This window comes from Myxine glutinosa, chromosome 1 (assembly GCF_964187855.1).
Source record: "Myxine glutinosa chromosome 1, kmMyxGlut1.1, whole genome shotgun sequence".
Taxonomy (NCBI): domain Eukaryota; kingdom Metazoa; phylum Chordata; class Myxini; order Myxiniformes; family Myxinidae; genus Myxine; species Myxine glutinosa.
In genome coordinates this window covers 139,638,261-139,657,866 of record NC_136261.1, presented here as the reverse complement: position 1 = coordinate 139,657,866, position 19,606 = coordinate 139,638,261, and the positions used below count along the sequence as shown (strand labels likewise).

The following is a 19,606-nucleotide window of genomic DNA, read 5'->3' as shown; positions in this document are numbered from 1 at the left end:
GGCGTTTGATAGCCCAAGGCGCCATTATTTAATAATAAATTTGTATTTATGCAGCGCCGCCTTTTGCCAATTGGTACAAGGCGCTGCATATTTCATGTTTTAACATGCATTTGATAAAGCGAAAGAAGGAACCTTTGTACTGTTTTTCAGAGATTTCTGAGATTTCTGATTTCTGAGATTTCAGAGATTTCTGAGATTCAGAGATACCTCACTTGGCGCTATCCCATGGAACACTGATTCGTTATCGAGCTCTTTGTCCTGAAGAAAACTTTTACGGAAAAAAAAAAGAAAAGAAAAAAAAAGCTGAGTTCAAAGAACTCATTACCCTGCAGAGTCCAGGTATATATATATATATATATATTATATATATATATATACACACACACACACACATACTTCAATGTACTATAAATTAATGAGGGGTGTGTGAGTGTGTCTCTCGGTGTCATACTTTTTTCATTAATTATGTATTACGTACTATTGAAATGTACGACAGAGAAGCTGATGGAAAACGTCAAAGATGATGACGTTGTTGTGATGGGAGGAGACCTAAATGGACATGTGGTAAGGAGTATGGACGGTTTTGAGGGAGTTCATGGGGTTATGGATTTGGTGTGAGAAATGGAGAAGGTGAAAGGATTTTGGAGTTTGTTGATTTGTAATACTCAGTTCCAGAAAGAGGACAATAATCTTGTTACATACACGTCCGGTAGGTCGACGACAACCGTTGACGACCTGATAGTACGTAGGCGAGACAGGGAGAGGAGGCTGTTTCATATCACCACTTGGTTGTCTGCGACATAACGGTGAAAGGTGCGAGGAGAGCTTGGCGGGTGAAGTACCAACCCAAAATGAAGGTGAGGTTGAAAGAGGTGACAGTAAGGGAGGCATTAAAAGAGGATGAGTAGGGTAGAGGATGATGTAGTTGAGCTTGAAAGTGGTTGGATGTCAATGAAAGATAGTCTATTGGGAACCGTTGGTGAGGTATGTGGATGGAATAAAGGACCATCGAGGGACTCAGAAACATGGTGGTGGGATGATGAAGTTGGAAAGAGGACTGACGAGAAGAGGAAGAAGTTCAAGGAGTGGCAGAAGGCGAAGGTGATCCCGTAGTGGGGCAACTTAGCATAACAATTGTGCATTTTGTGAGGAAAGCACCAAATTTGGCACACTAGTAGACGATCATATTATGAAAAGATCTGGCTATTGGGCCATCTCAGATTCAGAGATTTGATTTTTGCAAGATTTCGATTCGATTGGGATCGAAGAGAACACCTTCTTCATCTTCTGTACAGTGAAGTTGCCAGCCCTGAATTATCTGGCTCCATCTGGGTGCTTCATTGGGAGTGCAACCATGTCCCTCAGGTGAACAGGGACCCACCTGGCATAGTGTGTGTGGTCTAAGGCATGGAACCATGGGACCAGTTCCGTCAGGGCATCAAGGTACATCGTGAATGAAGCCTGCCGCAGAGAACGCACGTAGACCAGTACCAACATCTCTAATTCCAGCACAGTTGCCCAGTACTGGAAGTTGGGAATGTCTTCTCCTCTCTGGTGACACCAGTCTTCGAACTCAGGCAGGTCTTCTGCATCATCAGCATATGTCATACAGTGGCATTCATACGCGAGGTGTTGCAGGATGTGCAATGCCGCTGCAGTGATTTGATGAGCTCTTCTTGTGCGGGTGACGTGGGCAGCTCGCAGGAAGGAGTCGGCTGTCCCTGGCGTTGCAATCTCAGCTTGCAAATCTGCAAAATCTGCAAATCTTGCAAAAATCAAATCTCTGAATCTGAGATGGCCCAATATCCAGATCTTTTCATAATATGATAGTCGACTAGTGTGCCAAATTTGGTGCTTTCCTCACAAAATGCACAATTGTTATGCTATATTTAGCTTAGCTGCCGGACTACCGGGGGAGAAAAGGCAGAGCATCAAAGTTATAAGGCAGCCAGGAAGGCTGCAAAGAAAGAGGTAGCAAAGACGCAGGAGACATATAGGAAAATGTTGGGAGAACGCTTGGATTCGGAAGAGGGTTAGAGAGCGGTATTCAGGATTGCAAAGCAGATAGCGAAAGAGAGATGTGATGGGGGTGAGTTGCTTGAGGGATGAAGTGGGACAAATCGTTGTGGACCCAGATGGAATTAAAGGAAGATGGAAGAGATATATGGAAATGCTGTTGAATGCAGAGAATGAATGTGACAGCATCATCGAGAGTAACCCAGTTTTCGGACCGGCAGAGAAGATAACTGAGAAGGAAGTTGAGGAACCAATAAAAGTAATGAAGAGTAGAAAAGTGGGATGGCCGACGGGAGTTGTGGGAGATATGTTGAAGGCAGAGGGAAGTTGGGGTGTGAAGAGAATGACAGAGATCTGCAATCTGGTGGTGAAAGAAGGCCGCATTCCAGTGGATTGGGAACTGAGGACCCTCGTCCCTCTATACAAGGGGAAAGGTGACCCTCTGGACTGTGGCTCGTACAGAGTGATAAAGTTATTGGAGCATGGAATAAAGGTATTGGAAAGGGTGTTGGAGAGGAGGATAAGGAAGAAATTGAAGATCGATGAAATGCAGTTTGGATTTATGCCAGGAAGAGGAACGACAGACGCGCTTTTCATTGTAAGGCAGTTGCAGGAGAAGTACATGGAGAAGAGGAAGAAGTTGTTTCTTGGGTTTGTTGATCTGGAGAAGGCATTCGATAGGGTTCCACACGAAGTAGTGACATGGGCATTGAGGAAGTTAGGAGTGGAGGAATGGTTGATCAGAGTAGTGATGGCAATGTACGAAAGAGCACGCACAGCTGTAAGGACGAAGGACGGGAACAGTGGTGAGTTTGAGGTGAAGGTGGGAGTGCATCAGGGGTCGGTAGTAAGTCCACTACTATTTGTAGCTGTGATGGAGGTGCTGGCTCGGAATTTAAAGGAGGGTTTACCTTGGGAGTTGTATGCAGATGATCTGGTGTTGATTGCGGAAAGTATGGATGGACTGAAGGAAAAGATGAACAAGTGGAAGGAATGCTTGGAGGCAAAAGGTCTGAAGGTGAATATCGGAAAAAACGAAGGTGATGGCATGTGCTAAAGCATGTGGTGAGGTGGAAAGAACTGAGAAGTGGCCGTGCTGTGTGCAGGAAGGGTGTCGGAGTGAACTCCATTCAATGTACAATGTGCGCTGAGTGGGTTCATCAAAAATGTAGTGGTTTGAGAGGGTCATTGACCAGTGTGGCAGCTATATTCAAGTGTAAGGTGTACAGAGAGGGAGCTGCAGATGGAGTCAATGTTGAGTTGGATGTTGGAGACGGCGTGAAGCTGGAAGGTGTGGAAACATTTTGCTACCTCGGAGACATTGTGAATGGAGAAGGTGGATCAGACTCGGCAATGGTTGCTCGAGTGAGATGTGCATGGAAGAAGTTTCGGGAACTAAGTGGCGCGCTGACGAGGAGGGGAGTGTCGTTGAAGCTGAAGGGAAAGGTGTATGCTGCATGTGTGAGAAGTGTTATGATTTATGGGAGTGAGACATGGGTAATGAACGCAGAGCAGCAACGAAGGCTGGAAAGGGTGGAAATGTGAATGGTTCAGTGGATGTGTGGAGTATCGTTGAGAGAGAGGAAGACAAATGATGAATTGCGAAAGATGATGGGAATAGAGCCTGTGATGGATGCTGTGAAGAGAAACAGGTTGAGATGGTTTGGTCATGTGTTGAGGAAGGATGAAAGTGACTTGTTGAGAATAGTGATGGAAATGAATGAAGAAGGAAGTAGAGGACGGGGAAGACCGAGAAAGACTAGGCTAAAGATGGTGGAAGAAAAAAATGCGGGCAAGGGGGTTAACAAGGAGAGATGCAGAAAATAGGGCAAAATGGAGAAGATTGTCATGGGGCCCGCAAGGCTAACCCCTGCTCTATCAGGGAAAATGGCCTTAAAATGCCTGTTGTTTTTTTGTTGTTGTACTATTCAAATGTACCTTTTAACTCTTTAGATTGTTGAGGCCCCTTCGACCTTTGAAACCCTTTAATATCCCAAAGACCCAAAATATCCCAGAATCCGGCAGGCAGGTATGCTACAAGGCAGTGAAGACCAATGAAAGTTTGGTCCAATGGGCCAACGGGCCCCCGCCCCCAACTATAAGTAAAATAATGTTATTAAAAATCGTTAAAATATATTCTGGAAGTTTCGCACTCTTGGAGCGGTCTTGTACACCACCCTATTTATGTCCAAGTACTGCCAAACGGAAGGGTTTGAAAGTGCAAATCAGGTGATTTGTGTTCTCCCGTGTTCATATAATTCAATTTATATTGAATAAAAAGATTGTAACGGTCGTATCTATAATAAAAGGGCGTTTGCATGTGTGCGTGTGCACGTGCACCCGTCTGTCCATCCTCCATAACTCCAACACCATGAAACCTTGCAGCCTCAAACTTTGCATGCATACTTCTCAAACTCCAAAGGGGTGCATGAATAAAAATTGGGTGTTTGCATTTGTTAAAACAACTTTTTTGAAGATATTTTACACTAAAATTAGAAACAAGCTTACCTTTGGTCAGCCTGCGTTCAGTTCACTCAGCTTGGGGTCTTAATTCTGCAATTTTGTTTGCTTCGCTCAATATGCCTTGCCTCAGAACAAGTCGGTTTCTGTACAATAAGATTCAAATCTATGAATGGTAATGTAGCAGATCTTCATACCTACGAATCATTGTATAACCTTTATACATCACAATGCTTATAAATAAATGCCAGTGTTCGTGCCTTTATTTAATTTCCGCACACGTTTTACAACTAACATGTGATAAACTCAATAATCTCTTCACCTGAACCAAATTTCAAAATTTTAACTGTGGGATTGACCTCAGCAGCATTTCCAACTTTTACAAAAGTGTCATTTGTCCAATTCAAACATTGTTGGACACTAGCCATCTTAACTATTGTTGGAGTGCTTGCATGAGTGCTTAAGCTGCTTGGCGAGCGCTCTACAATATGCTTGGGAACGGTACACCACGGACTCATCATTCTCTTACCGTGACACTCTTATTTGTCTTTTTGCTTAAATATTTTTTAATGACTTTGTTGCTCACCTTTGAGTGATATTTTTTCGATGTGTGTTTGCATGTACGGGAAGGGGTGGGTTGGGAGCCTGGGAGAAGGCAAGGGTGGGAAGAGGGAAGGCAAGGGGTGGAAGCTGTGGTGCTTATCCTATTCTCCAATACCCTCCTTCCCCGCACACTCCTTTTTCCCTCTCCCCTCCCTCTTCCTTCTCCCTTCCCTTTCTCCTCCTGCCCCCCATCTTCCCCTCTTCATATTCCCGTCACGAAGCAACACCGAATACCTTTATAAAACCACCTTTAGAGGCCATTTTTCCCGCAAAGCGGGGGTTGGCCTTTTTCGGGAACCGTGGTTGTTGTTTTTCGGTCCCCTTTTTGAAGCAATGTTTTACGGCCGGATGCCCTTCCTGACGCCAACCCTTTTTGCCGCCTTTAACGACAAACGGGGAATTACCAGTGAACTGGTACTCAATTAGCCGACCTCAGAAGGATGACAGGCTGAGTCAACCCCCCTGGCGTTAATTCAGCGATCGACCGGGATTCGAACCCAGGATCCTAGGATCCTTAGCCGGCACCCTAGCCGCTAGCCCAACACCGAATACCTTTGCTAGTTAAAAAATACATTTCGGAATTTAACGTCGATTGCACCACCCTAACACAATACATTAGTTCTTCGTGCCTGTTTTTATCCTTTGACATCCCTAAAACTGTTTCTGACCGTACAATCTGCCACATTTCGAGCCAAAGTGCTGTATTGCTAAGCTGCAGGTTCGTGCTCCATTTTGTTTCTGTCCTCGTGTTCAAAATATAATCAGTAGAAATTACGTCTTTTCTCGATCATAGAAGTAGACTGATAAACAGAGTAAACCAATGGTTTAAGCCCCACCCACCTCCCCACTCTTTGTGCTGTGCATGTGGGGTAAATATTTGTTGATTGTCTACTCATGTTCTTGTAATTTATATGAAAGTACACTGGTGTCCATTAATATCGTCTTTCTCCTACACGTGATTTTTGTACAAGCTGCACTACAAGCCTTGGAAGCGATGGTGTTTATATGAATAACTAGCCGAAAGCACCCGGCGTTGCCCGGGTTCTTTTTGAATGAATTTACTACTATAATTCAGCTTTTACTCGCGGCCATAGAAGATTGACTACTATGATTCAGCTCAGCTTTTAATTGCGAAATGGGCCCAGCCCAGCCGAAGTGGCCTCGACCGGCCTCGCCATCTAGCCGATAACCTTCCCGTGGCCCGTCCCGACATTTTTAGTTCTTTTTGAATGAATTTACTACTATAATTCAGCTTTTACCTGCGGCCATAGAAGATTGACTACTATGATTCAGCTCAGCTTTTAATTGCGAAATGGGCCCAGCCCAGCCGAAGTGGCCTCGACCGGCCTCGCCATCTAGCCGATAACCTTCCCGTGGCCCGTCCCGACATTTTTAGTTCTTTTTGAATGAATTTACTACTATAATTCAGCTTTTACTCGCAGCCATAGAAGATTGACTACTATGATTCTGCTCAGCTTTTAATTGTGAAATGGGTCCAGCCTGGCCGAGGCGGCTTCGACCGGCCTCGCCACCTCGCCTATAACCTTTCCGGGGCCCGTCCCGACATTTTTTGTTTCAGAGGCTTCCTCCTATCTTTCACTGTTCAGGAGATTATTGCGTGCAGACAAACAAACAAACAAAATCTTTCTTTTATATATATAATATAGATAGATAGATAGATAACTAGAACGACACTCTTTGACGTCATGACATCGGACGATATGCTTCTGCCCACATTATTACATCATTATAATACTTGTACCAGTGTTTGATTTAAATTCATTTAGCTGTTCTTAAGTTGTCACATTTTACCTAACATGACCTTTGACCTCAGGACCCCAAAATTTATCAATTCATTTTCACCATTATATATACCTGCACCAAGTTTTAATTTAAATCCTTTGAGCTGTTTACAAGTTATTACATTTTTTACCTGACATTACCTCTGACCTTTGGCCTTTGAACTCGGGACCCGAAATTCTAATCAGTTAATCTTTACATCATTATACATACCTGTACCAAGTTTGAATTGTATCTCTTCAGCCTTTCTCAAGTGATAGACCTACTGCAGACTTTTACCTTTAACCTTTGACCTATTGAACCCAAAATCAAATCAGTTCATCTTTACATCATTCTACATAACAGTACCAAATTTGGTCAGAATCCCATCACTGGTTCACAGGTTATCATGGCAAAAGTTCTGAAAAGGTTTGGTTTCATGGCTTTCGATCCTGACAAATCTCACACTCTCACTTTGTCTCTCCAAAAAGACCGTCTGGACAACCCTCGCATCTACTTTCTGAACACTCCTCTTGAAGTTCTGTCACTCAAGCTTTTGGGTCTCACTATCTGCCATGATCTTTCCTGGAAAAACCACATTTCCAAGCTGGCCTCCAAAGCCATTTGCCGACTGGGCATCCTCCGGCCGTGCAAAGACCTTCCTTGACACACCTGAGCTCCTCACCACATGCAAGGCTTTCATCTGCAGCTCAATGGAATACTGCTCTCTCACACCTAGCTCGGCTTCACGCGGTTGAAACCAAAGCATTCAGAATCATTGGAATCTCCCATGAGGAAGCTGATTCTGAGGGCCTTTGTCTCTCTCTCTCTCTCTCTCTCTCTCTCTCTCTCTCTCTCTCTCTCTCTGTCTCTGTCTCTGTCTCTGTCTCTGTCTCTGTCTCGGCAGGTAGTCTTTCCGTCTTCTACCGACTCCTCTCCTGCCTTGCTCCCCCAGCTCTGTCTGTGCTCTGTCCCCCAAATACTCCTACAGATCACACAAGATCTGCCAGAAACCCTCTTCTGGTGAAACTGCCAATATCAAGACTCTGCTCACCTTCACTCCTTCATTCCTCTTTTCTCCCGCCTCTGGAACAACCTCCCACACTCTCTTCATTCCCTCTTCTCCCTCCAGGTCTTTAAAACAGCTGTTCACCACCATCTCTTATCTTCCCCCATCCAAAACCTTGGTCTTTTCTACCCCCGTTAAAACACCCCAAATCCACCTCTTTAAATCCCCATCTTCTTTCCTGAAATTCCTAGAAGTGTTCATTTGGTTTGTACCGTGTACCCCTTCCACAGATCTACCGACGTCCCTGTTCTCTTCTGTTGTTGTGCTCGTGCTTCCCTCTCTCCCCTTCTTGTCTCCCACTCTCTTCATTGCATGTTTTATGTGTCTGTGCACGTTTTCATGTTCTATGTGTTGGCTCTTACACGAGCTTCGATTCTGTGTACATAAAAATGAAACAGGATTTTACCTTACATGACCTCTTACCTTTGGCGTTTGACCTCGTTACCCCAAAAATCTAATCAGTTAATCTTTACCTCATTATACATACCTGCACCAAGTTTGACAAAGATCCCTTCAGCTGTTCTCAAGTTATCGTGGAAACGAAAACCTATCACTTACGGACGGACAACCTGAAAACATAATGCCTCCAGTGACTAAGAATGCCCTTGAGTCCACATGAGCGTGTTACTCCATGCATGATTTTTGATACCCGGAAGATGTCACAACACGCAAGTGGATTTGTATTGTTACTGTAAAGGGAAAGAGGGGGAGAGGTCAGTAAGTTCATGTTGATACATGTCTATGCTTGTAAAATAACTATCATGGGGAGTAGGGTGAACACACTGAAAATGTAGAGGGGTGGGGGAGGGTTGGGCAAAGTTCTCTGTTTGATTTTAAAAAGGTTCGTTAGTTTGGCTTTTATTTTTTTTTTTTAAATCACTAATCGGTTATAAATACTATCATTGTAGGGTACTTCTCGAGCTTTCAAAGAATTTACGGGACTCCTTCCTTCTTTGGGAAGTTCCTCCATGTTTGGCTCATCGTTGATTAGCTCGCCTCTGGCGAATGGTTGTGCTGGTTTGACGCCAAGCTTCTCAAACTGCAGTGGCACAGAATCTTCAGCCTTCGCCAAGACTTCTTTCACGACAGGTAAAGGAAATAACTTATGGTAGGTAACCAACAACAATGTGTTTAAAATCAGTTTGCATGATGCTTGTGTACATGATGTGAGAATATATATTACTATAATTCACCAAATGTCCGTCCGTCTGTCTGTCCATCCGTTCGAAGGTACCGCAAAAACTGTTGAACCGATCGCAACGATATTTTGGGTGGGTAATCCTGGGATCCCCTGGAGTAAAATAGGCTATATTGTTTTTCCAATTTCAGTTTTGGACTCGAGCATTTTCAGGTTTGGACTCCCGCATAACGTTCGCTTCACATCGCAGTGACGGCGAGCACCAACATGGCGGCTGTAAGATTAACGTGTATGTACATCTGATTACTTGATAAACGAACCAGAGAAAACAAATCGTTTGAGCAATGGGCTCTCCAATATTCGATGTGATCTTGGTTTGAATTACGTAACGTAACGTTTGTGACTGTTTTCATTGTGACGATGTTATGATGATGTTTGTGTTCACGGTGCTGTTTGACGTGACGGTGTGAATGTAATTTCGTAATGTTTTTCGTTTTTATTTTCGTGATCGTTTAATGTTTACTGAATGTTTAATGAGCGTAAGAATAATGTTTAATGATCATTAAATGAATGAATGAATGTAATGAATAATGCCATGGCGTCGCGTTGGCAGCAGTGACGATATAAAAATGTTTGCCAAGAACTTCAAAGAGAGACGAGCGTTACGCCTAGGTACCCCGTCGGGGAGGTGATGTGAGTTGACAAAGTGGAAGACGCAGAAAACATGCCATGATATGATATTTCGCTCACAAGGTTCAGACATACATGGCGGCGGCCATCTTGGATTTTGACGTGGCGACCCAATTTTCAATAGTTCTTCCTCATGCCTAGATACAGACACACCAGATTAGAAGTTGGTACTTCACTTATTTTTCAAGATATTCAGCTCACAAGGTTCAGACATAATAATAATAATAATAATAATAATGCATTTATTTTATATAGCGCTTTTCAGGGAGCCCAAAGACGCTTTGACAGAGTGCAAAACATAATGCATAGCAAAACATAAAAACAATTGCAAAAAAAAACAAGAATCAATAGGGAAATATTCAAAGCAAAAAGAAGGGAGAAGGAGAAGAGATAGTCAGGGGTTAAATGCTGTGGGTTAAATGTTGAATGCAGTGTTGAACAGGTGGGTCTTGAGTGATGTTTTGAATGTGGTGAGTGAGGAGGAGTCTCTGATGGTGTGAGGTAGTGAGTTCCAGAGGGTGGGAGCAGCGATGGAGAAGGCCCTGTCCCCCCAGGATCTGAATTTGGTCCGGATGGGGGGGGGGGGGTCAGGAGGTTGGTACCAGCAGAGAGGAGGTTGCGGTTGGGAGGGTGTCTGGAGAGGAGGTCAGCCAGGTAGGATGGGGCCAGGTTATGGAGGGCTTTGTAGGTCAAGAGGAGGATTTTGTACTGGATTCTCTGGGAGATGGGGAGCCAGTGAAGCTTGTAAAGGACGGAGGTGATGTGGTTGGGTGAGTAGACGGGCAGCGGAGTTCTGAATGTATTGGAGTTTATTGGTGATTGTTGAGGGTGAACCATAAAGGAGGCTATTGCAGTAGTCCAGACGGGAGGTGATGAAGGCGTGGATGAGGGTTTCTGCAGCCGTGGAGGAGAGGGATGGACGGAGACTGGCGATGTTTTTCAGGTGAAAGAAGGCCGTCTTTGTGATCTGTTTAGTGTATTTGTCGAAGGAGAGCGTTTGGTCAAAGATGATGCCAAGATTCCGGATGTGAGGGGAGGTGGATACTGGGATACCGTCGATGCTGAGGGCAAAGTTATTGGTGGATTTTATGAGCGTTTTTGGGCCAATGATGATTATTGGGCCAATGATATACATACATGGCATCAGACATACATGGCGGCGGCCATCTTGGATTTTGACGTGGGTTGCACCCACACACCAAATTCGAATGCGGTCCTTCGCTTACGCACGCACACACGGATGGAGGGGAAAGCCATAGTCCCCCTTTCGCTCCACGGTGCGACGGGGGACAATAAACTAACTACTAACTTCTAATCTGGTGTGTGGGTGTGTCTCCAACCCACTCGCAAATATTATCGGCTCTTCCATGTTTCCTGCGTCTTCCACTTTGTCAACTCGCATCACTTCACCGACGGGGGACCTCGGCGTAACACTCGTTTTTCTGGGAAACTTGGGGGCGTTGGGTGAGGGCAGGGGTTTGATGTGATGTTTTTTTTTTTCAGCCCAAACTTGCCTCCATCATCATAAAGCTAGCATGACACTAAAAATTATTTCGTTGGCATGCCACAATGGTTTCATTTTATTAGCCCACCCCATGCGCAGCAGGAGACTGCTTTGCAATCGTGCATGTGAGTGCGTGTTAAGTTTTTTTTTTTTTGGTTATTTCTCCAAAATAGCCTCGGTGCATCCCGTTGTCAGGTCGTATGTACGTACTTGCGTACAGCGTTTAACATTTGACTAAAAACATCTTCTCATAAACTACTTAACTGGGTATGGGCCAAATTTTGGACGATGCATCAAGGCAGCACAGCCTCTTGGGTTTGTGCTCCCCATTCGGATCTGCCCATTTAATACCCCCATTCCACTTATGCCGATCGACCCCGATCTGCACAACGGGAACGATCCTATTTGGAACGGGATCAATCGGCATGATCGTAAACGGAACGTCTTCGATCTTTGTCGATCGGGACAAAAAAATAGATCGGGGGGATTTTTTTTAACATGTTTAAAATTTCCATCCCGATCTGAAATAGCGGGACTGATCGTGATTACAGCGTGAATGCAACGTAGTCCATCGGAATGATCGTAGTTAGAACGGCTTGATCGTAGTTAGAACGGCTTGATCGTGATTACAGCGTCGTTGCAGCGGGAGGATTATCTTGTGCCGTTTCGACGACGATCGTTACCTATCCGTCCCGCTCCAATGCCGATCAAAGCCGCTGTATATAAATCGGTCAGGATTGCATCAGCCTCACCCGATCAAGTATTTCGACACGACAATTTTTGTCAACGTTGTTAAGTGGAATTGATAACTGCATGAGCCAAATTGCATTGCCCAATAACCCCATGGTCTAAAATTAAAAGCGGTACAAGTTAAACAAATATTATTAATGATCAATTTTACCGCTTTTAATTTTATGACCTTTTAATTAAGTGAATGCAAACTTTGATCCCCTCTACCCAGCAAAAACTTGTCAAATTTTTAGCTTTTATTTTGAAGACCTTTCATTTTGCAATGCATTTTCATCCCCTCAACCCAGCAATAATAACTTCTCCCTTTCCAACCAACACAAGGCAAACATTGAATATCAAGTTTCATAATGTTTATTGTCACATGAATATCAATAGAAATCATTATCAATGCAATACATAACAATACAACAATGTCCTCCAAAATGTCTTTCAACTCCTTCCCATAGTGTCTCTAATGATGTCTCACCATCCTCTCCTGCCATGGAACTGCACCAGCAGGGCTGTTAAAATAGAGTCTCAGTACCTCCATCTGACGCTTGGCCTCTACACTGTCCCTGTTACCTCGAACTGCCTGCTCCACCTCTAACATGTTGGCGTGATCTCTCCATTCACCAGGGATGATGTTGTGTCGATAATCCTCCTGGTCCACCTCGGCATGCTGAATACTTGGGAACCGGATGTGGAGCATGTTGTGCAGACAGATAGCAGTTTCGACCAGGTCACGCACCACCTCAGGATACTGTTGTAGTGTCTTGAGCAAGCATTGCCAACGGTTTGCCAAGATGCCAAAGGCGTTCTCCACCACTCGTCGACCCCTTGAGATGCGGTAGTTGTAGACGAGTTGTTCAGGAGAGAGTCCACGTCTGGCATAGGGTTTCATCAAGTAGGTGCGGAGAGCAAAGGCATCATCTCCAAGGATGAAGAATGGCATCTCTTCATCATCGTTCCGCATGGCCAGGGGGTCGGGGAATCCAATGGTTTCATTCTCTATGCACTCTTTGAGCTCCGAAGCATTGAAAATCTGAGCATCTGCCGTGTCCCATTCCACCAACATCCACCCACAAGAACTTATAGTCGGCATCCACCAGTGCCATCAACACGATCGAGAAGAAGGCCTTGTAGTTGTGGTAGAGGCTGCCTGAGTTGGGTGCGCATCTGAGGGCGACGTGTTTGCCATCAAGAGCTCCGAGCACATGAGGGATGTTCCATTTACTTTCGAAATCATCAGCGACTTCTGTCCATTCTTCTGGGGTGGTAGGGCACTTCACCATTTCTTATTTGAACTCTGCAACGATGGCTTGACACACCTCCGGAATGAACTTGACGATGGTGTTTCTGCTGACCCTGAAGTCGTAGGAGAGAGTTGGGTAGAGGTCTCCTGTAGCCAGATGCCTCAGGGTGATGGCGAGCTTCATTCCAGGTTGTAGGGCCTTTCTCAGCCTGGTATCTTCTTTCTCAATCCTCGGGGTGATTCTGTGGAGGATTTCATCAAAGAGAGCAGGTGGCATCCTCACAAAGTTCTGGAAAGAGTTGATGTCCTCCAGCCTCAGTTCATTCATCAAGCGGTCGTAGTGCCCAAACTGCAATCTTCTTTCTTCTGTCAACCATGGCCGGACCCAGAACTGAGGGGCTTTTTTTTTTCTTTTCTTTTTTTTCTTTTTTTTTGTATACAAGATCGAGGCTCGTGAAAGAGCTAACATTAATCACACAGAAAGACAAACCGACACATAAAACATATAACATGGGGAGCGGTAGACAAGATGGGGCGAGAGGGGGAGGAACACAAACACAACATCTGAGAGCAGGGACATCGAGAGATCTGTGGGAGGGAGAGGGCTTTGGGGGAGGAGGCATGGAAAGGGGGGGGGGGGGGTGGGAGAGGTATAAAACATATGGACACTGCCAGGACTTCCAGTAAAGAAGTTGGAATTTCAAACAAGCTAGATCTGGGGTGAATTCGTGGGGGTAGAAAAGATCAAGGTTTTGGATGGGGAAAGATAAGAGATTGTGGTGAACAGCTGTTTTAAAGACCTGGAGGGAGGAGTGGGATTGAAGTGAGTGTGGGAGTTTGTTCCAGAGGCGGGAGAAAAGAGGAATGAAAGAGTGAAGGTGAGCAGCGAGCCGAGATTTCGGCAGTTTAACCATCAGAGGGTTGCTGGCAGATCTTGTGCGACCTGAAGGAATATTTGGGGGACAAAGCACAGAGAGAGCTGGGGGAGCAAGGCCGGAGAGGAGTCGGTAGAAGACAGAAAGACCACCTACCTGCCTGCGGTGAGTGAGTGAAAGGCCCTCGGAGATAGCTTCATCACAGGAGATTCCAATGATTCTGAAAGCTTTGGTTTCTCTTCTTCTTCTTCTCATTCTTCTTCTCACTTGAGCAGCTCTTCTTTCATTAATTGCATATTGTTGGAGAAGTAGAGCGAGCTGCAGACGGCCATTTCTCTGATGTTGATCCATGGCTGTCTTCGACGATACTGATGATCGGCAAGCAAATCGGGCCCTATTTATACGGATCGGGACCTGAAATCTGCTTTTTAGTCGGCTTAAAGACGGGAATAGAGCGTAGTTAGATCGGTTTGGTCGGGAATGACGTAGTTGAAACGGCAATAGATCGACAGCATCGGCGTTGGATCAGTTTTAGATCGGCGGCGATCGGGAATGCATCGTGTCAGAGCGGCGGCAATCGCGAATGCAGCGTGGTTACAGCATACGCGAGCGGGAAAACAGCGGCTCTAAACGGCTTCGATCGGATCTTCAGGGACCGAATCTACCCACGATGAGCGTGGTTACAGCGTAGTGATCGTAATCGGAGCGTACTTAGGACGTAGATACAGCGTAGATGACCAGTTTTTTCCCAAAGTGTCCCGATCGCTCCCGACCTGGAGATCGGGGCTAATCGGGGCCAATCGGCATAAGTGGAATGGGGGCATAAAAGGGGAGGTTGACCCAAATTTTGGTATTTCATTCAAAAATCTTCTCGGTAATCGCTAGACAGATCCGGACCATGCCCAGATAAAACCTTAAGTTTTATCTCCTCTGGAAAGGAGGTCACGGGTCCCTCCCCGAATCCATCATTTTCACGAAAATATTGTCTCCACAACTACCTGGTGTTGGCTTAGCGGTTAGGGTGCCGGCTTGGGATCCTAGGATCCTGGGTTCAAATCGCGGTTGATCGCTGAATTAACGCCAGGGGGGTTGACTCAGCCTGCCATCCTTCCGAGGTCGGCAAATTGAGTACCAGCTCACTGGTAAGTCCCTGTGTGTCGCAAGAGGCGACCAACAGGGTTGGCGGCAGGAAGGGCATCCGGCCATAAAACATTGCTTCAAAAAGGGGACCACGGTGCCCGAAAAAGGCCAACCCCTGCTCTGTGGGGAAAAATGGCCTCTATAAGGTGGTTTTATAACTACCAACCACGTGATATGGACCAACTTTGGCACAATGCATCAGAACAGTAATGTCTCATGCGCTTGTGCTCCCCATCTGGATCTACCCCCTATAAGAGGCTGAAAAGGGGGGTTGCGCGTCCATTTCAGGGAATTTAATAAAAATCTCAAACCGTGGGGGAATAACCGCCCCACGGGGCTATTTATTCAGTTTGACATGTATTTTTGTTCCGCTTTTAAAACTCTTAAGGGAAGTCCTGAAGTCTTATGTACCCCTCCTCCTCCTCCTCCTCCTCCTCCTCCTCCCCCCCCCCCCCCCCCCCCATTGCCATACTGATTTGCTGCTGCAACCTAATTTGCATCTTTCTGGTGGCTCTGAAAGATCTGCATGATTTTAAAACTGGCATTGCAGCACTATTAACTTGTATTATCTTCTGTGCCAGGTAGCTCAACAGCAAACACCAATGGCTCTGGCAAATCACCCGCTACTCTTGCTACGATATCTGTTTGCGAGTCCGAGCCTGAACCAGAGCTGGGCATGACATGTGAAGCCTCCCCTGGAGAAGATAGCTTGAGCACAGAGTACAAGCACCACCTGCGTTCTCTCAACTGCGCTGTGCGAGATTGGATATCATCGCATGTTGACCGCAACCCATTGTGTGACCTCACGCCTGTTTTCCACGACTACAAGGAGCACCTGGCTGTGATAGAGCAAAAGCATGGAAAGAAACACCAGAAGAAGACAGACCTCAGCACTTTTTACTTTGGGAAACTTAACGCGTCAGGGTTCAAAGCCTCGAATAACTTTTCTTTTTCTTTTGCTCTCGAAGGCAAAGATAAACCGTCTGGAATCTCTTCTTTCAATTTGGCAGCAGAAAAGAAAAGCCCATCAATTGGGCAGGCCAACATTCCAAAAACAGGAGATGACCCCGGTTCCACGACCTTGCCACCAACCTTTTCTTTTGTTAGAGATGGCAGTAATGACGGTACATCACCACTTATATCCTTTACTCCAAAATCACAGCCTTTTACCTTCAGTACCACTTCTACTCAGAAGCCAAGCACACCAGGTGACAATGGTAAGGATGAATGCTGGTTTTTCCTTTTGTGTTGATTAATTTGTAAACACTGCCCCTAAGATATGTTGCAACATGTGCCTAGTTGCAGTAAGAGGACTAATATAAGGCTTGCAAAAAAACTAGTTTGGTTGGGAAGACCTTTATTCAAAACAGACAACATAGTACCTGGCATAGTTGTCCATGCAGCAAGGCTCAGGCCTGATGCATCAACTACCGAGTAGGCTTTATCAGCCATTTACCAAACAATGCGTGCTCGTCAAGCGATGGCCCTTCCCCTTTGAGGGGATACATAACCCCTCGCAAATGTATGCACAGTTGTGGAAGATGATCACACGGTAGTCGAAATATCATACACAATCCTTGCCTGATTGGCAGTTTTACAGGTAGCTGATGCCGTTTTGTTTTTTAGGCTTCTCAATATATATAATTTTTTCTTGCTTTATTTATGGTTTCCTGTCTTTATCCCTTCCATGTAGTATTGCAGGAAGGTCAAGATGAAGAAGAGAACACTGAACCCCCAAAGCCAATTGTTAATCAAGTGAATGAAGAAAAAGCATTCTATTCGAAGAAGTGAGTTCTCACTCGAGTTATTTGATGGTGTGTGCATGACGTAGCTACTTCAAAACAATTCCATTTGCATTTGTCTATATTTTTCTTCTTTCAGAGGCAGCACCTAGCTTGTGCTGTTGCTGCAGTGGCCCCTGTAGGTTAGGACAGGAATTCGAATTTTTTTTCAGCGTGCAGGCGATAGCTCACCTACTCTGCACAAAAGACCCCAAGGGATCTTTAACATTCACCAACTAACGCCGGTAGATTGGATGTGTCCAATTTAACGTCCATCCGAAGGACGGCATAAGCTCCGTATCATATCAATGTTTTCTGATATCGGTGCGGTCATACCGGTATATTTATCAGTATCAAATATATATATATTGTTACAGATACGACTTTGATGGTATGGTGGGCCGAGCGGGATGGCCGCCGTATCCGTACAAGTTACCCGATTGTGCCCGAATGTTGACTAATCGCGCTACGCTGGCTCAATAGGAAAGAGAAGACACCCGGCTGGGTTATAATGACACAATACGACACCAGGGTTTCGATTCTCAAGTATATTCGTACGGAAAAAGGTTAGATTACAGGGGCTAGAGGTATATTACAGGAAGACAGGCACTTAGACACACTCTTATATTATCCCCGGACAGACGACAGACACACGGGACAAAATGCTGACTCACACGGGGGTTGATGAAAAGGGGAGGCAGGTCGCGATGGCTCAGGTGCACCTGGCTCAGGGACAGAATCACGTACGGTGGTGTCCAGAGATGCGTGAAGGTATCACAGCGCTTGTGGGTCGCGACTTTGGTCTCAAGCTGGGGAGGTCGCTCAGCGCTCGGGAGGGTGGCGTCTTTTCCTTCCAAGCTCGGGGCGCATCTCCCCTCACGTCCGGCGCGGGGCCGCGTATATCTCCGGCGGGGAGTGACACGCCCTCGGCTCGTTAGCGCCGCCCCAGATGGCATCGGCCCATGGCTTCTCATTGGGTGCGGGGGTTACCGGCTCCGCCCTTGACGAGGGGCCGACAGGGAGCCCCTTCGTGGTAACCCCGTGGAGCGCGTGGTCAATGGTGGCTAACCGAGCCGGAAGGAGGACGCCCACTCCCCATGCCGTCACCGCGCCGCCCCCCTCTTTTGTTGTTGTTGTTGTAGTTGGCGCTTCTTCATGGGGAAGAGATGCGGAGAGGTATGGGGAGGTCCTAAACTTCCTAACAGGTGCCATATAATCACATTCTGGTGCAACGAAGAGTCATAATGAATGGAAACAAGTCCTTAACTGACATAGATTAAGAATAACTAGCAAGATGTCCTATAATTGTCTACGTGTGGTGCGGGGGACCTGGGCACGACATTTAATGGGGGGATGAAGGGGAAGATCGGCTCTACTGATTGTTATTTACATGCAATGGGACTAGGGAATGGGGGATCGGGGAAAGTTGGGGAGTATTGGAGAAAATAGGGGAATATTTACAAGCGGATATGGAGGCCAAATTCCATATTCGCAACATTGCACCCTTCTCTACCCTCGGGGCGTCCCGACCCGATAAATTTTTACCTACTTTAGTGTGGCACGCAATGTAGTTCCCTCTACTATTAACTCTACCCTGAGTGCGACAGTTTTACAGATATTCACAAATGAGTAAATATGTCCCCCTGCGACGTTGCACCCTTCTCCTCACAGAAACACACCCACAGGATAACCGAATCCGGAAAGAATTCTCAAACTAAACATACAGCCGGTAGGGAGCATTATTTACAAGACTACGCTGCTATTTACACTACGATCCAGGACCTGTTTTTGGAGGAACACATGCAGATGTTATGCATAGAGAGAGCGCGCTTGCCAACATCGATACACCAACCCACGAGTGCTCTGTGGCCGACGGCCTTTAATAACGTGCAGAGCACCCTTTCCCGAGCATCAACAGCACCACCCCACCACCAATCGGTGCAGTCACCATTGTTCATTGGAATAAAAATAACTTCAACAACCCCTAACCCTGCAGGTGTCTCTTGCTCTTCTTGTGGTGCACTTGGTGTTAACTAAAAGTGGTTCACCTGTATGGCATAGGTGCCACGTTGACCCATAGGTCCATCCCCGGGTGGTGCTTGGCCGCAAACGAACTGCGGTCCATGGTGGGTGGCCACAAACATTGCGGTCCATATGGTGTATCGATCCAAGCAGCAAGCAGCGAAAGTGCAGGCCCACAACTGCGTAGCCAGCACCTCTCTCTCCTCTCTCTCTACCCCAAAGCCAGATCCTCGGAGGTGGGAGACAAAAGAAGCAGACAAGTGAGTAAGGTGGTAAGGGCGCAAAAGTGCACGCAATGTAAGGTGATGCACACTGGGGGCACATGGGAACCAGGTGAGACAGGTACGTTCCTATCGTACGCCCCCCCCCCACCAGGTAACCTACATGGCCCCTCCCTTACCCCTTACTGCATCCACACAACACAACACTACTCATAAACATCTACTTTACAAATCAACAAACATCCCTACTGTCTTCCCCGTTCCTCCCATATACCAAATTCGTCTTCTCTCCCTCCTAACCAATCAAATTTGCCATTTTCAACTCTC

At 46.0% G+C, this 19,606-nt stretch overlaps 1 protein-coding gene across 2 annotated transcripts in view; it reads left to right on the top strand.

Moving 5' to 3' along the window:
* NUP50 (nucleoporin 50) overlaps positions 1-19,606 on the top strand; it is a 62,741-nt gene that overhangs the window by 4,554 nt on the left and 38,581 nt on the right. For both annotated transcript variants that reach the window (XM_078777537.1, XM_068118958.2), the window contains exons 4-6: positions 8,836-9,016; positions 15,837-16,472; positions 16,949-17,042. In XM_078777537.1, the coding sequence (XP_078633663.1) occupies positions 8,836-9,016; positions 15,837-16,472; positions 16,949-17,042 (911 nt within the window). The remainder of the gene's footprint in view (positions 1-8,835; positions 9,017-15,836; positions 16,473-16,948; positions 17,043-19,606) is intronic.